Raw genomic sequence first — 23,026 nt, forward strand, 5'->3', positions numbered from 1 at the left:
TCGATCGTTCTGTCCAGTTATCAGGTTCTTCAATGGTTTAAAAGTCTCATTCCAATAAAAAGTCTCTTTCCCTTGAGGGCCTGATGGTTCCAACAAACAAACACAAAAATTCTGTTTCACAAATACATTTGAGTGATGGCTTCACACCTGAGTGCCCTTCTTCTGGGCGCTGACCCCACAGACAATTTGGGTGGAGGTTTCACCCCTGGGTCCCCCTCTTCCAGGCGCTGACCCCTCGAAAGTCACTTTCAACAAATCAAATGAACAGTTTGTTTCCCAATGTGATAGTTTCAACAAAACGAACACACAGTTCTGTTCGATAAATGCTTTGGGTGATGGTTTCACCCCTGGGTCCTCCTCTTCCAGGCGCTGACCTCTCAGACACTTTGGATGATAGTTGTTCACGCCTGGATCTCCCTTGGTCGGGCTCAGACCCAAAATGTCATGCAGAACAGTGTACTTCTCCTGTCTTGGTTTCTCCCTTGGTCGGGCTCGGACTCCAAATGACATAGGGGACAGTGTACTTCTCCTGTCTTCTTTTTAGTGGGATTCACTTCCCTTGGCTTTTCAATGTCGTTTCAAACAGTTCATAGTGGACATCTCTCAGCCGGGTTCACGGTTGTCAACACATTGTTTCTTGGGACTTTACACTTGCCCCCTTTTCCGTCAGCATCCCTCTTCCGGGTTTACATTTGCCAACTTCACATTCATATTCGCTTGTGGAATTCACTTCCCTTGCTTTCCCAAGTTCGTAGATCAAAGGCTTTCAACTGTACAGGGATTTTGCTCGACCTCCTGTATGACCACTTTGACTTAACTTGCGGCTCTCCTACTGGCCTTCTGGTTTCTGTAGTTTCAATCAAGTTTGGGTCGACCAGTGTCTCTCAAATTAGCACCCTCTTGGTGCTGGTTCCCTCCGCAGCTGGTCATCCCTTACACAAACTCACAGTTCTTTTGAACTTCCTTCAAATGATCACCTTCATTCAACACAGTCCGGCTTTTCTCAGTTCTCCCCCTCGACTCACCGGCTTTGATGAATCGCTTGGCGTTTCTCTCCACTGGAGTCAAAGCCAGTACCACAATCGCGGGAGCTTCCCTCGCTCCTGCTTATTCGCATAAGCTTGCCCCGTGTACCGTTGACATCTGCTGCAAGATACTTGCGCTATTGTTTGCGGTCTTATGTCCTCTTCCATGAAAGTTCTGCAGGCCTGGGACGAAAAGGGCAAGGCCACTTCTCTCCTCGCCACCCTCTCGATTTCCATTGCCTTTCTCCTTCTCTTGAACTGCCATACCTGGTTTGCTGTGCCATTGTGCTGTCTGCCTTGTTCGTACTGTATTCTTTTGCTCCACCTTTTATCCATGTGGGGAAAAGGAAGGGCTGTCAGATGTGTATGATCTTAGGCAATTGCCTGACTTTGCCTGACCCTTGTGTCGGGACATGTCAGGTAAACAGTTGTATTGCAAGTTTGTTGTCTTTCATATGGTAAAACAGTGTTATAGGAAATTAAAGCCTTTCTTCTAGGTGGGTAGGTGATTTCGGAAGGGTGGGTTTTGAGGGTGTGTGGGAACTGTAATTGTTGGTCACTTTTCGACTGGGAGTTTGGAAAGTTGCAATCAGAGGAACGGGATTGGTAAGGTTTGTGGGGCAGAAATAAACAAGGGGATTGCGGGAACTGTAGTTTTTTACCTGAGCAGGTTGGGAGTGTGGGAAATAATAATCAGGTACGGGACGAAAAATCTTCGGGAGTATTCGGATAGGGAACAGGAAAACAAGGATTCTGAGAAAGATGGGTTCTGAATGTAACGGCATGTGTAATGGATTCACCAGAAGAGGAGGGGATGGTGGGTTTTTGAAAAGGAAGTTTATCGGATGTAAGCGAAGTCGAGTTGATACAGCCCATAAAAGCCTCAGGACCTCATCTTCCTCATCACTTTCTCTGGTATAGTACCGTGTCTCACCTGGGGCATTCCCCAGAGCACAACCCCGTGCTCCCCTAACTAGGTGATCCTCCCTCGCTCGTCCACCCCCAGGGTTGGGATCTGAGAGCGCCAGCCCTTCCCTGGCCACCTGAATAAGGGACTCCCGAGGTCTACCTGGGAAAATACCCTCAGGTTTCTCATATGTTAAAAGACAACCACTCAAGAGGGGAACTGCAAATTAGGGCCGGATGGGAATCAGATCTGGGAAAGACCTTTAAGGACAAGGAATGGCTGAAGGTAACTAATTATCACAAGAAGGTTTCCAGAAATGCGAGATTGCAGTTGATATAAATGTATGTAACACAGAGAGCTTACTTAACACTGAAAACGATAGCTGGGTTTAAAGGTGCAGATAGACAGATTTGTCCCAAATGTAAGGTTGTAAATGCTGCAAGGTTGCATGTGTTTTGGGAATGTGCCATCGTAAGGAAGTTCTGGGGGGAAATTGCACACAAAATGTCCAAAGGGGACATAGAATTAGACATCCATACCCCGAAGGCATGTATCCTGGGACTCTTCCCAAGGGGTAAGAATGGGAAAGCGCTGGGGAAACTGAAAGACTTAGCATATGTAGTGGCCAAACGTTATATAGCCATGAACTGGAAGTCAGAGACGGGTCCGCCTGTAGAGGTGGTGGAGGGATTTGCAGAAATTGACAATAGAAGAGACGGTGGTATGGAAACAGGCGATTGGTGGGCAGAAACAAGACCCTGTGGAAGACATGTTACAAGGCATAGAATTTACACTAACTTTATCCAACTCAAGAATGGGAATAGACGAGGATTAGCGTTGCAAGAAGAAGGGTACGAATTAGCAACGGAGCGGTGTACATGGACAAGAGAAGGGTTGAAGAAGATATGATAGGTTATTTATAACGTGCTTAATACCCAGAGGTTTCTAAGCACTGACACAGGGATCGAACCTGTGGTGCTTTGTGTAGTCTTGCTTCCAAGGCGAGCACGTTGACGCTGAGCTATCCTTCCGAGACTGAGAGGATACTTGATTGTTGCTAGTTACAGGGAAGGGGGTAGGAAGCAGGTAATGTTTAGTAAAGGGTGTTGCATGACAGTTCACAGCCAAACTAGTAATTGTTCACTTATATACCTGAGAAATGTTAACACATGTATATTGTTGTGATAAAAATGGAAAAGTAATAAAATAAATATATTTTTTTTAAAACTAGAACAAACAGCTGGGTCAAGGGAAGATAATTTCAGCAACAGCAACCTAAGTTCTTTTAAGAGCATCAGAAATAATAATAAGTACATTTATTTAGATAATTGGAGCGAACAAATCAGAATCTACTTTAACCATCGTAGGGGGGCAAGGGTCTTTTGGACAATTTGTAAGGTTGAGGTTAGTTACAATCGAGCAAATATCGCCAGAGCCAACAGGATGAAAAGAAAAACCTGATGCAAAAGTAAGTGTATGATGATTAGTACAAGATGAACCAGTTGTAAAGTCAACGGCTGCATGAGGACACACACAGTGTACCATTACAGAGTTTATCAATTATATTTACAACGAAGGACTCTAAATCATCATACCAATGCTTATATGGAGGAGGGTATATTGGGTGCAAATTGTTTTGCTAACATGTGTTAGGATTTGATTTTGTCTGCAGTCAGTACAGTGGCATTATAGTATGATTTGTTTGGCCGCTTTGACAGCCAATTTGTATTCTTTGCATAGGGTTTTTAGTAGCTTGGTTTTTACTGAAATTGTTTTTTTTTCTCTGCATCCTTTCAATTACCTATTTTGTAATGTAAGTGAGTGCAGTTTGGCGGAGTACCAGTTTGCGCCATTCTTAGGGCCCGATTCTTAACTGGTGTTAAGTATCGAAAAGGTCATTAAAAAGGTTAACAATTTTTTTGGTACTTAACACCTATTCTGAAGGTGGCGCATTCTTCCGAAGCCAGTAGGAATGCGCCACATTCGGAATACATGTGGTGGTTGCTAGGATGGATTGGAAACCAACCTAGCAACCGCCACATTCGTTACCTGCCTTTTTAGACTGGTATTCTTGTTGCACTCCTCCAGTTTTATATGTGCGCTAAAGTTGCGCACATAAATGGTACCATTTTGGTGCTGTAATTCCGAAGGAGTGCCACAAAAAGCCTTGTTGCACTGCAGGGTGCATATGAACACTTTCATACACACCAAAGCAAGCAGCTTCAACGTTGCAGTATGCAACGTTGAAGCTGCTTGCTTTGGTATATATGAAAGTGTTCATATGCACCCCAGGTGTATATGAACACTGTCATATACACCAAATTAAGCAGCTTCAACGTTGTATCCTGCAACGTTGAAGCTGCTTACTTTGGTGTATATCAAAGTGTTCATACACATTCATGGTCTTGCCAGCAGTTTTGTAAAATAACAAATATGTTGTTATTGAACAAAAATGCTGCAGAGATTTCAGGATTGTGCCTGTTAAGCCGAAAACAGGCGCAATGCTGAAGGTGCACTGTCGTGCACTACGAGCATGCCCAGGCCCACTTGAGAATAGTGGTGGAGCCTCGGCATCCTGATTTGGCGCAGTGAATCGTGCTCTTTAGCACATTCACTGCGCCAAGTTAAGAATCGGGCCATTAGTATTCCTAAACCACTATTTTTAACAGGTCCACTGAGTCGATGACTCATAAAAGTCTGGTTGCAATGGTCAATTAGATCAAAGAGTGGGTCAATAGTCTGTAAAGCAGCACCAATTGTGAATGCATGTCAAGAACACGGTAGAAGAACCGTTGTCCGACATATGAGTTCCCCATGTGTATGGATGAAAAGATGTTGAGGAGATACAATTGTGTTTCATCACCCCTGAAGAATGTCAAGCATATTGCGTGTATGAAAGAAACAAGTTGGGTATAGGCATGAATATTATCACTTGCGGTAATATCGATATTTAAATATCAGGTGTATCTCTGATTTTGACATTTGGACAGACAGAGGTATAGTTAATTAGTGGAAAGTTCTATTTTTAGATTGTAGGGTCTCCTTTTATGATAATAGTTAGAAGTGTGGACACTTTTTTTGTTGTATTGTTTGGCACTACTAAATGACAAATTGCCTCTTTGTTTATATTGTGAGTGCATAGAAACAGTTAAGTTTTAATGGCAAACTATGCAATCACATAAACATCAAAAACATTGGAAACAGAACGAGAAGGATAAAATGCCTAATCTTAGGTAAACAAGAAAAGTAACTTTGCATTATCACAAGCCGGCCTTTGGCCTTTTGGGCTACATTTACTAATAGATGCTTAACATTTCTAAAATGCTCCTATTATGGGGCAAAACTGCATTAAAAAAACAGTGGCTGCTTTGGCAGACAGTATATCTTCCCAGCTGGCCGGTTAACCCAGTTGGAAAGGGATTGCACAAGGTAACCCCTCTCCTCTTGCAGGAGCGGTATAACTGGTTCCGCCTGTTTTCTGCTCATGGTTTCATTTCCAACCAGCTTTGAGTGTAGTGCTGGGGGGTGTAAATAACACTGCTGTGTGCAAGGTAGTTATGTACTGTGAAAAACCAGAGTGTGTCTCACCCTCTAGTCCCTGGGGATCTCTCTCTCAGGGGGCCAGGGCACGGCCATCGCCTTTGGCTCCAGACCCTAGGAGTGAAACAGTGCCGGAGGATCATTTGGGTGAGGGGTCTCCAGGGAGTGGGGGTGAGGCAGCCGATGTTGAGATGTGGTATTTCCCCTTTTGTGTAAATCCAACCCCTCCCCCCTGCCCCGGACGCTCTGCTCGTACTTGTGTTCCACCTTGCTCAGAGTGTGTCTCTAGGTTCCGCCTTTTATCCGTGTGAGGAGAGCTAACTGGAATCAGGTGTATGCACTTGAAGTCAAGTAACTGATCTTATCTGATTCGAGTAGCGGACATCTCCAGTACGATGTATAAGAGTTAGTCTTGTTACACTCCGTCACCTTCTTCCTCGGCCTAGCGTTTGTGCAGAAAGAGGGGAGTTCGGACATCGGATCCTAAAACATAGGAGGTATGTATATAAAAGGAAAATCAGTGTTCGACAAAGAATAAATGTGACTGAATCAGCTCTCCTCTCCACGTCTAGCGAGCATGGAATAAGGCAGTCTCTATAGGCAAGATGACACACTCTGGCCTTCCACGTTAAAGGCTCTTGTTACACATTTCATTGTACAAGAGATAGGGCAGGCATTAGGTTTTGTTTGCATAGGTCATTTTGATTTGACAGACACAACTAAGTCTGTTTTCTTCATTATTTGATGGTCGAGAAAACTCCCATCGTAGTTATAGGGCAAAGTAGGAGTTTTTTCCAAACCCCACCAAGTTAATAAAGGTTTTACAAATTGTATCTTATGTATCAGTGTAGTTGAGGAAGTGGGTGGGTAGAATATGCATGGGATGTGCCATCACATTTAGCTCTTCCAAGTGGAGCCAGGCAGCGTGCTCATCAATCAGTTCTGCATGGCCTCCAGTGCTGCCTTTTACATTTACTCAACTTCGAACAACCATGCTTGCATCCTCAAATTGGCTCTGCGTTGTAGCGATGCAGCAGAGTCTTGTCACCTGCCTGGACCGAGCACTAATGCACCACATGCTCTCCTCCAAAATTGCAACCTCATACACTGCATCAAACCACCAGGACTTTGCATTGGATCCAGATTTGAACCGCTGGATCATCGAATCACGTATCATCCCGAACCAGTGGTATTCATCGCCTTGAGACACTGTCAATCGTCAAACTGCTCCTGGTGGTCCCTTCAACGTGCACTGCCCAACGTTGCTTCTGAACTGCACAGAGCACCCGCTCAACCTGACACAATGACTAGCCACCTGAGCCAAGACGACTCAATGCTTTCAACACCAATTCAACCCGCAGACACAGATGCTTGAGGTCTGGTTTAGCACTGTCAACTGTCAAACATTGGATTAAGGTACTCTAGACTTACGCTGTCTCCCAGGCCCACCGTTTGAGAATGGCTAAGTCTCTCTTGCACCTTTTTCCATTGAAGACATATCCTTTTAAAATCATTGTGGTTGCTTATTGCGTGTTCACCCCTCCTTCATTACCTAGAGTGCCGCTCTTTCTGTCTAGTTCATGTTTTGCGTTCTTTCTACCCGGGAGGGTTTTGTATAGTGTTATTGTAGTTAGTTATTTTTACATATGGTGTATTTCATTAATATATATATATATATTTTTATAGAACCTTGATTGGATATAACTTTATTTTTGACTTTTGTACTTTGCTGTTTGGGTTGCTACTCTTTCACATTCACACCCCTTGTGAGAGTATAGTTTTCCCTCAGCCCAAGTTACCAGAAAAGGCGATGGCGGTGCACCTGTTTTACCTTTCTGACTGGGATCACTGCTGGTTTGTAGAAACGTGTGTTGTGTAGGCGGTTCAGCCACTACTCATCGTTATACTCCTGCAGAGCATAAGTCATTTTGTTACAGTAATATACTGTCCTAGCTGTTCCCAGCGTTACATATGCTGTCCTATCATATCTTAAAGATTAATATCAGTCGGTAATTCATAGGGTAACTTCTTTCCCCCTTCTTAAATTTCAGAATTAGCACTGATCGCGTCCAGGAAGGGGGAGTAGGTCCCTGTGACTTATTAATGGTCATTGAAAAGGCTAAATGTATCAGATGGAATGAAAGGTATGTGCGGTATAAGAACAGTATCTAAGTGCCATCGATCACAAGGGCCTCTATGATGTGTCTTTGTAGATGCGTAATTGTCAACCTTGTACCATTGCAGAGTCCCAGTGATGGCATGAGATTGCGTAGTAGCATAATTACAGCACTTACTTTCAGTTTTAGCTCATGAGGAGGCATTCGTCCTACATTGTTTCACTCTTTAGAGACTGAAACGTTGAGCTAGTAATTAACTGTTCATTGACACTGGAACCACTGTGCCCTGTGTGAAGAGATTTGGGTGTAGAAAGAAGTAACTTCCAAATGTTTGCGATAGTGGAAGGTAAAGGTGACCACGTAGAACCATGCTCATCCTGTTTGCTGAAATGGTAGCTGTTGTTGAAGTGGGTGGACTTTGCAGAGGGCAACCTAAAACTGATAAATTGCATCAGCTGAGTACAGAAACATACCTAATATTTATAGATATTATGTATATGTATAGATGGATAACAAAAATGTCTGCCTAGCTCTATGCTAACACCCTGTTTAACTGACTGGTGGTAACATTAAACAAAATCGAAGCATCGAAGGGCACTCAGAGGTTGATAAAGATGGTTTGACAGTGGAAACATAGATCCTGGCTGTCCTGCATTCACAATGCTGTGAATTCCACTGCAGGGGCCCTAGGACAGGGGCAATCATTTCAGATTCTGCTCGCCAAGCCTAGAGAGGTTAGGTGCTGAGTGGCAGATCCTGGTCCACAGCAGGAGTCACCCTCAATGTGCCCTGTGAGTGGGTAGGAAGCACAGCTTGCCACTGCCTTGGAATCCTCCTTATTCACCGCAATGGCTAAGAACTTTAGAAAGCCCAGCTCTCCCAAAAGAGATTCAAATCATTCTTCCTTAAGTCTTGAAGTCTAAAGTGAATCAACGTAGGAGTGGGAGACTCCCCCATTTATAGACAAAAGCCTACAGGTGATTGGACTAAAGCAAATCTGCTTTAAGGAGTCCAATTCCTGTCCTTGAAATAAGTGGTTTTTGCCTTCTGACATCATACCCAAAGTCCTTTGTGCTAAAGATAGTATGCAAGACAAGAAGGAAATAAGTATAGAGAGAGAAACAAGATGGTAGAATCTTCTTCCAACTATGCTGATCATCTTCTGTCTACACTAACTCTGCTCACTTCCCTTGATCATAGCATCAAAGGCCCTTTTGATATGATGCACCCTGGTGTGAGGCTTGTCCTTTTCGAATGGGTGTGCCCTTTGATTCATGTTTGCCAGGACAGCTTCTGCTGAGAGGCTGTCCTGCTGGAGAGAGGTGTTACCAGGCCTCACAAAGGATCACAGGAGAGGCTTTTTTGTTCCGTGTCCTTCCCTGGAAGCTGGTAGGGCCAGGCTGTCTGACCAGAATACACATAGCCCTTCCTCAGCTGAGCTGGTTTCACAGTGCTGACACATATATGATATTAAATGTATGTTGCTTCAATAATTATAACAGATACTAGCCACCATACCCTGGACTCAGGTATGTTTTATATTTAAAGTTTACATCTGCCACCAGGTTAGAAACTCTCATAATTATGTGGTTTGGGAACAGATGGGCATATCCTAAATGCAGCCACTGCAATGTAGTGGTGACCTGACTGTCACAGCAGCTATCAAACAGGCACCTGTCACCTCTGAACCCTTTTCTGTGCCACTGGAGAGCAGGAGCTGCAGATCAGGAGACTGATGCAGCATGATACAGGTGGCTACTATGCTTTTGGAATGGAGCTTATGAAAGTGGGATCTGGTTATCAGATCACCAATTCTGAGATGGAATTACCTGCATAAGTCTATGAATTAATACCCAAAAGAATCCAGGGCATCTACACCATCTTGCCAGATGGCAATTCCTCATAGTTACTCCATTATGTCTAACAAGATTTTGTTTTTTTTCCAAAGCAGGTGCAGCTGCAAAACACTGTTCACAATTATACTGTCACATTTCTAACAGGTGATCCATTCTAGTTTTCTGATAACTTGCTGTGATGAATCATGCAGTGTCCTCACAGAAGTCACCTCCCAGGTGGCCAGGAGACGGCAGCCGCTACCTGATCCTAGCCCTGGGGGTGGTATTAGTCAGATGGATCACCTGCGAGGAAAAGGCCACTAAGGGAATAGGATAACTCCATCAGGAAGGACGCAGTATTCATCTTCTTCAGAGGGTGAGATTTCCATAATAGCGGAATACCTAATGGCTTGTTGTCGGATTAAGATTTCCCTTCCCAGAATTACCATAATTGTTAGCAGTGAGAAGCCTTATAATCAATTATGGGAATGATATATGTAGAGATCAGAGCCTTAATAGGCTTCTGAACCATTATTTCCCCTTTGGTTGGAACTATAAAATCATGACCCACCCATTAATTCCTCTAAAACCCTCTCCTAAAGGTGTATTCTATAAGCAGAATCAATTAAATAAAAAGAACATTGAAGTCTTTGATGATAAGAAGAACAAGAACATTAGGGACTTTAAGTCCCCTAATGCTCCAGGTACTGGGACGAAGAAGAGGGGCTCAGAACTGCAGTATGCATTCTAGTGCTTCTGATGGCCAACATCTGAGCAGGACTTTCAAATATTTAAAGCCCCTTCAGGTGTAGGCCATCAGAAGCAGTAGAAGAAGTTGCCAGCAGCAGTCGCAGAAGCAGAGAAATTAGACACGGGGACCGCTGCTGTATTTGTAATGGATTGCAGTGCTGAGAGAGTCGTAGAAGTTGGAGACCTGAAGTGAAGAGGTCATGCAGCGGGAACCAGTGTGTTGACAGGCTGTCCTGTGGGAGAGAGAAGCTCTCCTTATCCTGTACCCTACTACGGTGGCTTGCGATCACCGGAGCGTGTAAGGAGCACGACAGGCTGCCTTTCTGAAAGGCGCAGAAAGCAGAAGTGCAACTGGAGTTGTCAGAAGCTTGGGACCCAACAGAAGAAGCCAAAGCAGCAGCCGCAGCAGGTCGAACGGACGCACAGGGAGAGGCCGCTGAGTTGGCCTTCATTAGGTGACCCTGGGGAGCTCAGTGGCAGACCGTTGGCTATTCGCAAGTATTTTGAATGGCAAACTGATGAAAGAAAGCAATGTTGGTGTGATAATCATATTGAGAGAAAGCGAGAGGTAAACAGAAATATTAATCACCATTGTCAAAGTAAAGAAGCTGCAATATTGCACCAAGATTGTAACTATCATTGCCACAGTAAAGAGGAGACAATGGGGGTCATTACGAGTATGGCGGTAGGGGGTTAACGGCACCGGTAAGGATGCCGGTGCCGTTAACCCCCTACTGCCACATTTCGAGGTCCCTTAGCGGGTCCCACCAGAAACGGCTGGTTCAACCAGCCACTCTTAGCGGGACCCGCTAAGGGACCATGGAGCTAATAACGGGCCCGCAATTTGCGGGCCCGTTATTAGCTCCTTCCCCATTCCCATTGAGCCATATGGGGGCTCAATGGGAATGGGGACTTACCGGGTCCGCATAGGTCGGAATGTCCCCATTCCAACTACCCGGACCCGAGTTTGGAGGATAGCACCATGGCTGCCTCCAAACTCGGAATGACCCCCAATATATGAACAAGACAACAACCAGTATTTCCCAAGCCAAAGAAAGGCAATTAGAGATAGAAGAGGATACCATTTCCCTAATAGGCTATAAAGACGGAGACTATCTGAAAGGGAAGAGGACAACCAGCATTGCCTAAGCCAAAGAGAGGCAACTGTAGACATAAAGGGAAACAGCTTCAAGAGAGAATCTTAAATACAAGACATTACCAGCACTTAAATGGTGTTGTAGTAGGAACACAAATGTGGCAGGAGAGAACCCCTCCTTGTAGAAAGTATTAAGGGTGAGAGGAGTGTAACCGCCATTGATGTGGCAAACAATTCAGTGGAACAAACAGTATCAATGGGTGTTGCATCCAAATGGAAAACGCTGTGAATCTCAATGTTGTGGAAAGTCAAAGACTTTTCTAAAGGTGATGCAAGCCTCACCAAGGTACTACTAGTTGTGTTAGGAGTTTTATCCTGGCAGGCGAGTATACCAGGAAAGAGATTCTTAGTGTTAGTCCTGGCAGGGTAGTGGACCAGGAAGAAGACATTGAAACACTGCATTGAGGTGAAATATTGTGGTGGAAAGCAAATGGCAAGGCCACTAATGTGTTAATGATGAACTGTAATAAAACCATCCTGACAAAACATTGTTGTTGGTGAAGAAGAAATGTAAAAGTAGTCGTTCTTCAAAGAGGAATTATTCTGAAGTGTAATGAACTTTGTTTAACAATAAGGCAAGCCAAGTGCCAAGTGAAAAACTCTTGGAGTAAAGGAACTTTGTGTTGGAAGCAGAACTTGGCTATTGAAAGAAACTTTGTGTTTGAAGCAGAACCTAGCTAATGAAAGGAACTTTGTGTTGGTTTTGAAGCAGATGTTAGGTATTGAAAATAACTTTCCTGTCTGGTACTTTTATTTGAGAAAACCTGCATTAATCCTGGGGAAGGTAATCCAACCCTGGTTACATGATATTTGATTATAAAGTTAATTTTGAAATATACTGTTCTTTTGTTGAGTTTGAACAACCAAATAAACCTGTATAATCATGTTGCATGTATAACTGTGAGGGACAGATACCTTTTGGTGTTAAAGTGTTTTCCTATAGTCTTAGTTTAATAGGCAGGGATATCCTTGATAGGGTAGGGAAGGCAAGGCGTTTGTCACACCCATAAATTTAACAAAATGGCTCCTTGTCAACAGAATCTATCAAGTTGTCCGCCTCGCATTTCTGACTTGTCACATTGCAGATGACTGCAATACAAAAAAGAAAAATATACTTTTCTAAGCATGATGCAATATTTTCTATTCAGAAATAGTTAGATACTTCAACAATCCTGGCTCATTAAGTCCTATAGAGCTTGTCTCAGACCACCAATGCTGGAAATAAGAAAGAAGCACAAGCAGCCTTCAAACACATCATCAGAAAACTGTGAAAGTAAATTGTGCACAATTTCTTGTACCTTAAATACTTTTATTCCAAATCCAGAGTAAATGTCATAAAGATGTGGCTAGGATTCCATGTAAAAAATCATGGAGAATATTGCAACCAAATGTATGAGCTTCTCGGTGATGGCCCCACTGTAACTGTGTGTCTGTGTGTCTTCGGGGTGTAGCTTCAGCTGGTTCAGCCCACTAGTGTTATTGCTGCCCGCCAATATGCATGGTGAGCGTGACCGACCTCTATAGATCCTCAAGATATCTGCAGAGTCCTGAGGCATCCGGCAGCCAGTGTTCTGATGGTATTAAGTCCTTGGGCCACATTCCGAGTATGGCGGTACAGGGTTAACGGCATCGGTAAGGATGCCGGTGCTGTTAACCCCCTACTGCCATATTCCGAGGTGCCTTTGCGGGTCCCACCAGGAACGGCTGGTCTGACCAGCCGTTCTTAGCGGGACCTGTTAAGGGACCTTGAAGCTAATAACGGGCCAGCTATTAGCACCATGGCTGCCTCCAAACCTGGGTCCGGTGTCTCTGAATGGGGGCTTACCGGGTCATTCCAACCTTGGAGGACCCGGTAAGTCCCCATTCAGAAAACCATTCCCCATTCCCTAATAGCACCATGGCTGCCTCCAAACTTGTAATGACCCCCCCTTGTCTTGTTTGTTGTACAGCCTCTTAGAACATGGCACTTAGTTACCACCGTCCTGGATTTTTCTTGACTGACACAGGCACGGATCATGTACGGAGCTGCAGAGGCACATAAATTGGCGTGGTGGAGTGGTGAGGGCAGGGCTGTGAGGAGCTCTGAAGGTGATTAGCTATGATGCTAATCACTCTCTGATGCCTCCATTATTAAAACAATATTATTATTACATAATTAGATGCTAGGCTCTTTTGGGCTAATCAAGCCAGTTTAATTATTAATCCTCTGATTTTTATGTTGTGACAAGAATTCGCTCCTGGGAAAAAAGATCTATACTCCAAGTTTGTGCTTATGAATTTAGGGGCAGAGTCTAAAAAACATGTAATGGGCAAAGATGCACCTTTGCCATTACACACCTTACTCGAGATGTTAAATTCTCTGAAAATGATTGAAACATGTGCCTTGTACAAGGGAGCAAATATTTGCGCTTAAAAAGTGTGTAAATAAAGTGCACAAAATGTACATTATGTTAAACATATGACAATGTGTCCAAAAACAAGTGCATGTAGTGAGGGGCACCTAAAACAGGCACACATGATGTCACATATATGATGATGTGCCCAAAAACACTTGATCATTTGAGGTGTGGCAAAAACAAGTGCAAATGCCAATAGAAAGTGGAGAAAACCAGGAAGTTCAGAGATACACTGCAGGGAACACTGGTCGGCCACAACTTTGCATCCACCAAGTTGAGTAGGAATTCTGCTGATGAAGGTGAGGAAAAGTGGTGAACAAGAACTCCACAGAGGAGGAGGTAGAGGTCATGGTGATTTCATGAATACACATAAGGACAACCTCTTCAGCCTCAAAGGCCAATGTCCCAGCCTTGTAGTCAGGACGGCACTCTGGGACGTACTGACAACCATTGTTAATGCCGCATTGCACGAAGAGCATTCCAGGAAGTGAAGAAGCGCTGGGGGGACATGCAGTGTAGGACCAAACAGAAACTGGTGGCATGTTCACAGAAGGAGGACCGTCCAGGCGAAGGCACCCAGACCCCAATGAAGGAGGCTGTTGCTGCCATGGTCCCCACAGTGGCATCGGTCAGCATTGGGGGACCAGATACAGCTGCAATACCACCAGGTGAGCTATATGAATGGATCAATGCCTGTGTGTGTATGTACATGTGATAGATGTGGTCCTTGTAAAAATGTTACCAATGTGTGGCACTCATTCATCACACACCATGGCCTGTAGAGCAGAATGTAATTTCCCTGGGATGATGATGATGTGTCCCGCATGCCTATTACACTCTGTAAAGGCATTGTGACAGAGAAACAAACAACAGACTTTAAAGTTTGGAATATACACTTTTATTTTAAACAAAAAGGAGGTTGGAAAAGGCCTAACTTGTCCTATGCTAGGGTGGGATTGCCCAACCTAAATAAAAGTAAGGATAGTCTGTGTCAGGAGAGCCAAAGCAAATAGCTGTTTGTGTCCAAAACCTATACTTGCCCTCCCATCTATTAGTATGCAATGTGCAGGGATGTCAGCATCAAAATGATAAGTGTTCAAATAAAGGTTCAGAGCTTCTTCCAGCTCTTGGTTTTCAAAGGGTTTCTCTTCCCCAGGGTTCAAATAGTTCACAGTGCAAAAAGGGGGCACCTTCCCAAAGCATGCAAGCCTTTCAACCACTTCAAAACAACTAAATTACTTCGGATAATTCCAAGCTCTTCTGATTTGTTTACCTTTCACCAATTTCATAGAGTTCAGTTCCTTAATTTCAGATCACACAAGAAGTCCTTATAGTCAATCACAAGCTTATTTGTGAATGCTTTCAGTGCCTTTTCCATAGATGTGTGTACTGAGTCTCGGGGCAGTTGCTGGACCACACTGTCCACTTATTAGAGGTCACACCACCGACAAACCTTGCTTGCTTCTTCTTCATATACAGGTTGCCAGCTTTACAGTGGTACTTGCTTCATTCTCATCTCACATCCTCATGATGCTTTTGACAGCGTTTACTTGTTGCACTTTCACATACTCTCCTGGCGCTTGACACTGCTTGTTCACTCAAGTTACACAAAACTGCTTTGTTTCATAACGGTATTCAAGTGTACTTGCTTTCTTTCATAGCAATATTAAAAGATTGGTTCCATTTCAGATGGGTAGTCAAAATACTAGTTTTTATTCAGATTGGTATTCAATATGCTTCCTTTTGCTTCCATTAACTTTCTTATAAGTCTTACATGTTTGCCTGCCATCCTGGTGTCCCCCTTCCTAGGCTGACTCACCAGTTGGTGCTTACGGCATCCCAGTAAGGCTTCCAGCTGCCGCAAGCTCTCTCTTGCTCGTGCAGCGCCTCGGTACGTCCCTGCAGCGGCTCTTCGTGGCTTCACTCCCAACTCTGATGCATCTCTCGCAGCTCGGGCCTCACTCCACAGCTTTGCCTGGTCACGCCGGTTCCATATTACACCACAGGCCTCCAATTTTCTTTAACCTCACTTCCCACTGCATACACATCTTTCCAGGTTCCTCAAGCACTCCGTCTGCCATGCCGCCTTCCAGGAGAGGTCTGCTCTCGTCCAGCAGTCCGTAGACCTGCTTCCACAGCTGACTCCATGTTTACTGTTCTTCCTGCTTTTAAACCTCTCACCAGGTTTGTTGGACCAAAAAGGACTAGACCGCAATTACTGTTTTGGGAGTTCTGCATTGCTCTTGTTTGCCTCCTCCTTATCCCGCACCTAACTGGTGTGTGTGTGTGTGTGTGTGTGAAAGTCAATAAAGGGAGAATGTATAGCTCTGGTTTATCTCTTCCTCATCCCAGTATTTAACTAGCGGTTCCTGGGAGATGACCTACTCGAAAAATAGGACAGGGACTGGTAATAGTCCACAAAGGCCTGGGGAATATTGGTCTCATTATAAAAGGGAAATGGGGGATACCGTGTCTCACCTAAGGGTGCCTCATCCCCAATCCCGAGGTCTCCTCCACCCAGGTGATCCACCTTTGTATATCCACCCCAGAGTCAGACCCGATAGCGACAGCCTTTCCTTGGCCACCTGGGAGGAGGATATATGGGGGAAAGAAGTGAGGACGCCCTTAGACTCCTCACAACACCCTCACAACTCCCTCACATGACACACCCACCAACGTATATACATGTACATTTATTGCAATGACATGTGGGTCAATAGTAAACCATTTTGATTGGTGTGTTATACCATCAGCACACCACCTTTGACCCACTCTAAGTAGCATGCTCAGTAGATTAGCATGCATGTATGTTGATCTTAATGACATGCATTTTTTATACAGATGCCAGGTTTCTGGACGTTTTAGGTTCTGGCAGGCACAATGGTGGATGAACTGTCCCTCAACAGTCCGTGCTTAGTATGCAAATTGTTTCAACCCTCTCCCATTAGGCTCTTCATCAGGTCCCCAAATGCCATGCGTACTTTCCACACTAGTACCCATGTCTAAAACACAATGGCCCTCATTACGACCCTGGCGGAGGACCATGGTGCAATTTGCACCATGGTCCATGGTGCAGAGCTGCCAACTCCGCCATGGGGGTTGGCGGACTTACCGCCCCATTCCGACCTTGGCGGGGCGGTAAGTCCCCAATCCCCATTTACCCTTCCCCATTCCCATTTTTGCCCCATAGGGTATAATGGGAGTGGGGAAGGTGTTAATTACGCCACCGTAAATTACGGTGGCGTAATTAACAACAAGTCCCGTAGCGCCATGGATTTTTCCGCCTGCAAAAAGCAGGCGAAAAAATCACCATGGCGCTACGGGAACTCGTAGTCTGGCGGAAAGGTACGCCATGCTTTACGCCGGCGTAAACCCCTTTCTGCCAGGGTCCTAATGAGGGCCAATCAAATCAAAAAGCATAGTTGAATTTATAGAATGCTGAAAAACACTCTTTTGCCCGTTTCCTTCCTCTTTACTCCCCTATAAAAGAAAATACATGAGCCATGCTATGCTCTTACTTTGGTCCCACAGGGCAAGAGAATCTTCAGCCTTCACCCAGCTACAAATAGGCAATGGAACGAACCCCCCGTGACCTTCCCCTGGGACTTACCCTCAAACAGCCTAAAGCACCAATAGGTTATTGTGCTAGACCCATTGAATCCAATGGCAGTTCTGAGAGGTTTGCGTGAGCTATCCACAGGGTCGGACTAGGGCATAAAATTGGCTCTGGCACCAATGAGAAAGTGGGACACAACCACAAATGGTATGTTGTTACTTTTGCGACAGACTGGTCTAAAAAGTACCCAAAGGGGAGACTTTTTTTTAGTAATGCGTTGCAAATTGTGCACTTTAAAGAATACGTGTTCAGTAATTCTGATCAAAACTACTAGCTGCATGGTAGAGTACCTCATCAAATTGGCCCACTTTGGCTAAAAAATGAGTTTGCTCTTAGACCAGCAAAACTGGCCCACACTCGCATGTTGGGCATTCACTTCGGGCATTGCCCTATTGCACTGTAGGCCAGTCCGAGCCTGGCTAGCCATGTTACCTGTTTTGACAAGAATAAATTAGCTTTTGACTACCTTTGAGCACGTTTTTATATTTATATTTTATTTTATATATTTATATAGCGCCGACTGCCCACGGGCATCGGGGCGCTTACAAAAAGACATGTACATGCTCAAGATAGAGCCAGAAGAGGCGACGGGACGGCAGACAGATTTATAACGGTTAGCTGATTCAGAGTGGCCTAGACGAGGGATTACTTGAAGAGCTCTGTTTTAAGTTTTTTGCGAAAGACCAGAAGGTTGGACTCCAATCTAAGGTGCTTAGGTAATTTGTTCCAGTTGGAGGCTGCTCGGTTCGGGAAAGCTCTGCCCAAGCCGAGTTCTTTCTTGAATTTCAGGGGTGTTATCAATCCATTTGCCTCTGATCTTAATGCCCTACGAGGATGGTAAAATGTGAGTTTGGACTTCATGTAGGCAGGTGCTTTGCCATATAAGCACTTGTGAGTAAGGCACATAGACTTGAATTAAATACGTTCCTCTATTCTCATCCAGTGAAGGTCTCGTCTAGCTTCACTTATATGTTCACTTCTTGATTTCATTTTGACCATTCTGATCGCGTTGTTCTGGACTAGTTGGCCTGAATTTTTGGATGTTATGCTTACTAGCTCCTACCAGGAGAGCATTACCATAGTCTAGACGTGACATGACGGTCGCTCTTGCAATTGTGGCACTGTTTTTCTCACTCAATAGTGGTCTGATGGCTTTAAGTAGCCAGATGTAGTAGTTGCAATTTTTACTAACAAAGGTCGCCTGGGCATCAGAATTGAGAGATGCTTCCAGCGTCATGCCTAAAGTTTTAACCTTGTCTGTCACAGGTATAAGGATCTCTTTGATTTTGAAAGCCTGATATTCCGCGGAAAGTTTGGCACGTGCCTGAGTAGAACCGAATACCATTAATTCGGTTTTGTTTGCGTTCAGGCACATCCAGTTATTGTCCATCCAGTCTTCGATGTTACCATAGAGTGTATTTAGAGTCTTACTATCTTTAGCGTAATCCCCAGTCAGTTCCAGGACCAGCTGAGTATCATCAGCATAGTTGGTGAAGAATATCTGGAGTTGTTGTAGTAGCTCACATAGAAGCCGGATGTACAGATTAAAAAGTAAAGGGGATAGACTAGCTCCCTGTGGAACCCCGCAAAAGATGTTAAATTCGGAGGAGAATTTGTCACCCCAGTGTAATCTGGATATTCTGTTTTCTAAAAAGGATGTTAACCAGCTTATAGATTCCTTGGAACAATTTGCGACCTTCTCCAGTGCTTGTTGCAAGAGCTGGTGGTCAAGCAGGTCGAAGGCGGCACTCAGATCTAACAATATTAGTAAACCAGCCTTTCCCTGATCCATAATTTCCAGCATTTTGGACTGTAAATCCAGCATGGCGGTTTCAGTGCTGTGCGCAGCTCTAAAGCCAGATTGTTGAGGGTGTAAGATCACATGGCTTTCTACATATTCTTGGAGTTGGGCTGTTGCTATTTTGTCTAGTACTTTAAGTGTAAAATTACAATTAGTGATGGGTCTTAGGTTGTTAGGGTCGCGAGGATCAAGGGTAGGTTTTTTAATCAAGGGTGTGACGGTAACCTTTTTTATATTGTTGGGTACTACTTGGTCCCGAAATGAGGTGTTGACAATTCTAGTATAGAGTGGCGCAAAGATTTCGGGATGTTGTAGGATGATCTTGGGAGGAAGTAGGTTTTCAGCGCAGGAGGATGGTTTCATGGTTGCTAACGTTTTTAACATAGTTTCTGAAGAGATGGATTGAAATTGAAACTTCTCCTTGTCCATTGCGGTTAGTTGTTCTGTAGGTAAACTGTGTTGCGGTTTATTGGCCTGTGATAATGTAATTCGTTCTCTGGCTTTGGATATTTTATTTGCAAATGCAGCCTGAGTGTTTTCGCATTCGGTTTGTGAGGGAATAAATTCAGGGGCCAACGCCTTAGGTTTTTCTAAGGATTTGAGAATGTCAAATAGCTTACTGGCTGAATTGGATGACGCTTCAATTTGACTATTGAAATAGTTCTTTTTCGCCTCGTTGATCTTAGTTTTGTAGGATTTTTCTAGTGACTTCCAGCTTGTTTTGTGGTCCTCAGTTTGGTTTTTTTGCCATTCAACTTCACTATGCTTTTTTTCTTTCTTGAGAGAGATGAGTTCACGCGAAAACCATTTTTGATGGTTAAGGTTGAGTCTTACAGTTTTTTCTCGATTGGGTGCTTTCTGATTGATTAACGTGAGCATCTGCTGATCGTATTTTTTGATTATGGTGTCACAAGAATCTTTTTCATTGATGTCCGCTAAGATGCTATTGATGCAGAGTTGTAAGTCTGCTTTATCAATATTTTTAAAGTTTCTGGACAGAACTTTACTTGCCTTGTTAGCCGTTTTTGTTTGTTGGGATAGGTAGGTGCATATCAAAAACTATTTTATAATGGTCAGACCATATGCCAATCACTCCTGATACATAAAACAAAAGATAAGATAATTAAAAATTGCGACACTCGCATCATGCAACACGCAGCAGCAGTGAGAAAATACACGCCACGGGAAGCTGATGTGTTCTCTTACCTTATCTGCGATGTTCACGTGAGCCTGGTGCTTGAGGAGAAACTCCACTGCCGTATAATGGTTTCCCGCCACAGCAAAATGGAGCGCCGTGCGCCTCAACTGCAGAGAAAAAGAAACAGGACAGGGTTACGGACCATTGCAGATATTCATTTTTAGCAGTTTACTGGAGACTGGAGGAAAACTGCTGTGCGATCGGCAAAGGAGGAGGAACATCGTGAAGACTAAGGGCCTGATTCACACAACGTTTTCGGATTGCGCCATTATATAACACATCCAAGAATCAGGCCCTTAGTGGGTCTGTAGTGTACAGGGTCAGACTGGGGCATAAATTGTCTCGGGCAACAGTGAACAAATGGCCCACATTTGCAAATGGCAATTCATTCCTTTTGTGACAGACTGTTTGAATAGTACTTATGGGGGAGTTTTTTTGACAAAATGTGATGCAAATTGTGCAATTTAAATAATATGTATTCAGCACCGATGGTAAAAACTACTAGCCGCAGAGTGAAGTAACTCATCAAACTGGCCCACATTGGCCAAAAAAGTGGCCCGATTTGACCAGAAAAACTGGCCCACGGTAGCATTTTGCTTTTCTGGTCGGGCATTGACATAATACTCTATAGGCCAGTCCGAGACTGGTAGTGTACACGCCTCTGGAGTGTTTTATCACAAGAACGTACAGAACTGCTTTAGGGCGTGACGCAGGGTTTCTTGGCGCAGTTTCAGTAGGTAGGGCCAAGTGCCATTAACTGAGCAAAGAGCCCCGTTTTAAAGGCTTTTGAACCTGCAGGTGCTCGCATTCCCTGCCAATGGTGAGAAGCAGCAGATTCCAAGGCAACCAGTGACCTGTGTTATATGTCCAGAGCTTGTAAGCTAGTATATACAATTTCAAACAGGGCTTATGAGTCAAACATTTGCAATCATGGCTTATATTGTCGTATTTCCATAGCAGAGCATAGCTCATGCAACATGCTATCTACTACGTCCTAGGTGTGCTGAAGACGGCGATTCAATGCGAGTGCGAGTGTACATCAAGGAAAATGCAGTATCCATAATTAGTTAAAGGCATTCATGGCAGTGATCTGATGTAAAAATAGTAAATAAGATTCTCCAGAAGGTAGTGAGCCGGCAAGAACATGTCTCAAGGACAAATTGCCATGGATGGTAATGAGAAGATCCAATCAGTGTGGGACTGGGGACTGAGGTCTGGTGCAGGGACCTATAGCCTATGGGACGCTGCTCCTCGCCCATAGATCAAGATGACCAACTTCCTAGAAGGAAGTTTTAAAGCCATTGCTGGCTGATCATGGGGAGGCAGAATATGACCTGAATTTCCAAGTGGCTGAGGCCACATGGTTTGCGGTGAATCTGAGAATCATCTGCATACATGTCAAAACTGTTCTGAAACATATAGGAAGCTTGGCTGCAATTATAATTGGAAAAAGGGCAAGATTGCAGAGCCATCCCCCACCCCCCCCCGACCACACCTGGGAATCTGTAGGAGCAGCAGACACTTTCAACCAATACTTGGAATAAAACTCATCCTTTTATATATCCATGTGACAAAAGTATGCAGGAACACCACATATCTATTGACAGTTCTGAGCGGTTTGCGTGAGCTATCCACAGGGTCAGACTGGGGCATAAAATTGGCTCAGGCACCAATGAAAAAGTGGGCCCTAATCACAACTGGCACTGTGTTCCTTTTGAGACAGACTGGTCTAAAAAGTACCCACTGCCCTCCTTCCATAAGATACCATATCTAAACACGCCATCATACCCATAAAGCATGAACATTTCAAACCCAAACAGGGATTCAATAATGTCCAGATCATCTACCCATCTACCTCGAGCCCAAGCGCCAGATATGGAGTGAAAAACCTCTGCTTGTCCATCCTCAGAAAATACCCTCAAACTCTCATTCTGGACCATCCCTTGGGAAAAGCAGGACAGATATGCTATTCTATACTCCAGCGTTTCCATCCTAGTATAAAGTCTTTTGTAACATCCTAGATATATCCAGAGAGTCAAATATTCTTTATGGACACTGACTCTTTATTTGCAACAACCACTGTGGTCACCATAGCCTTTTTGCCAATGACACTGTAATGATCCAACAACGGATAAATATGTGAAAGAGGTCAATCAAAAATGTCAATCCTTTCTGACCACCAAAAAGTCCAATCCACCGAATATGCCTTCCTAATAACCTCTGAGTTCCATGAACGGCCCAGAGAGGCTTCCAAGAGGGAAGAGGCTGATCCATGGCAGAGGAGCTAGCCTGCTATAAAACGACAGTCACTATGAGCATGTGTGGGTGTTTGAAGGTCGTTGGAGGAGAGCAGACAAAGCAGTTGTGGTTGAGAAGGAAACATAAAAGAGAGCTTGGATAGCAGTGGATGGAAGGAGAAGTAGAAGAGGATTGGAAGGAGGAAGGAATACAGGAGGTGGCAGGAGGAAATATCAGGAAGGTGGTTGGTAGGAGCAGGAGGAGAGTGGATGTTTTAAGAAGGAGGTGAAGGGAGGAGGCAGAAGAAAGACGTTTGAGAGGAAGGAGGTTAGAAGGAAACATTCTATAGGGAGGAGAAAAGGAGAGTGCAGAGGGAGGTTGGTGGTAACATGAAACGACATGTGGAGGAGATGAAAAGATGAGTCAAGAAGGAGGCAAAGAGGAGCA

General features: G+C 44.3%; 1 protein-coding gene across 2 annotated transcripts in view; it reads right to left on the minus strand.

Annotated features, from left to right (window-relative positions):
- Positions 1-23,026, minus strand: part of ANKDD1B (ankyrin repeat and death domain containing 1B) — a 679,018-nt gene that overhangs the window by 458,362 nt on the left and 197,630 nt on the right. For both annotated transcript variants that reach the window (XM_069627461.1, XM_069627462.1), the window contains one exon: positions 20,350-20,448. In XM_069627461.1, the coding sequence (XP_069483562.1) occupies positions 20,350-20,448 (99 nt within the window). The remainder of the gene's footprint in view (positions 1-20,349; positions 20,449-23,026) is intronic.

This window comes from Ambystoma mexicanum, chromosome 6p, assembly GCF_040938575.1.
Source record: "Ambystoma mexicanum isolate Mex_15411 chromosome 6p, UKY_AmexF1_1, whole genome shotgun sequence".
In the NCBI taxonomy this organism is placed as follows: Eukaryota; Metazoa; Chordata; class Amphibia; order Caudata; family Ambystomatidae; genus Ambystoma; species Ambystoma mexicanum.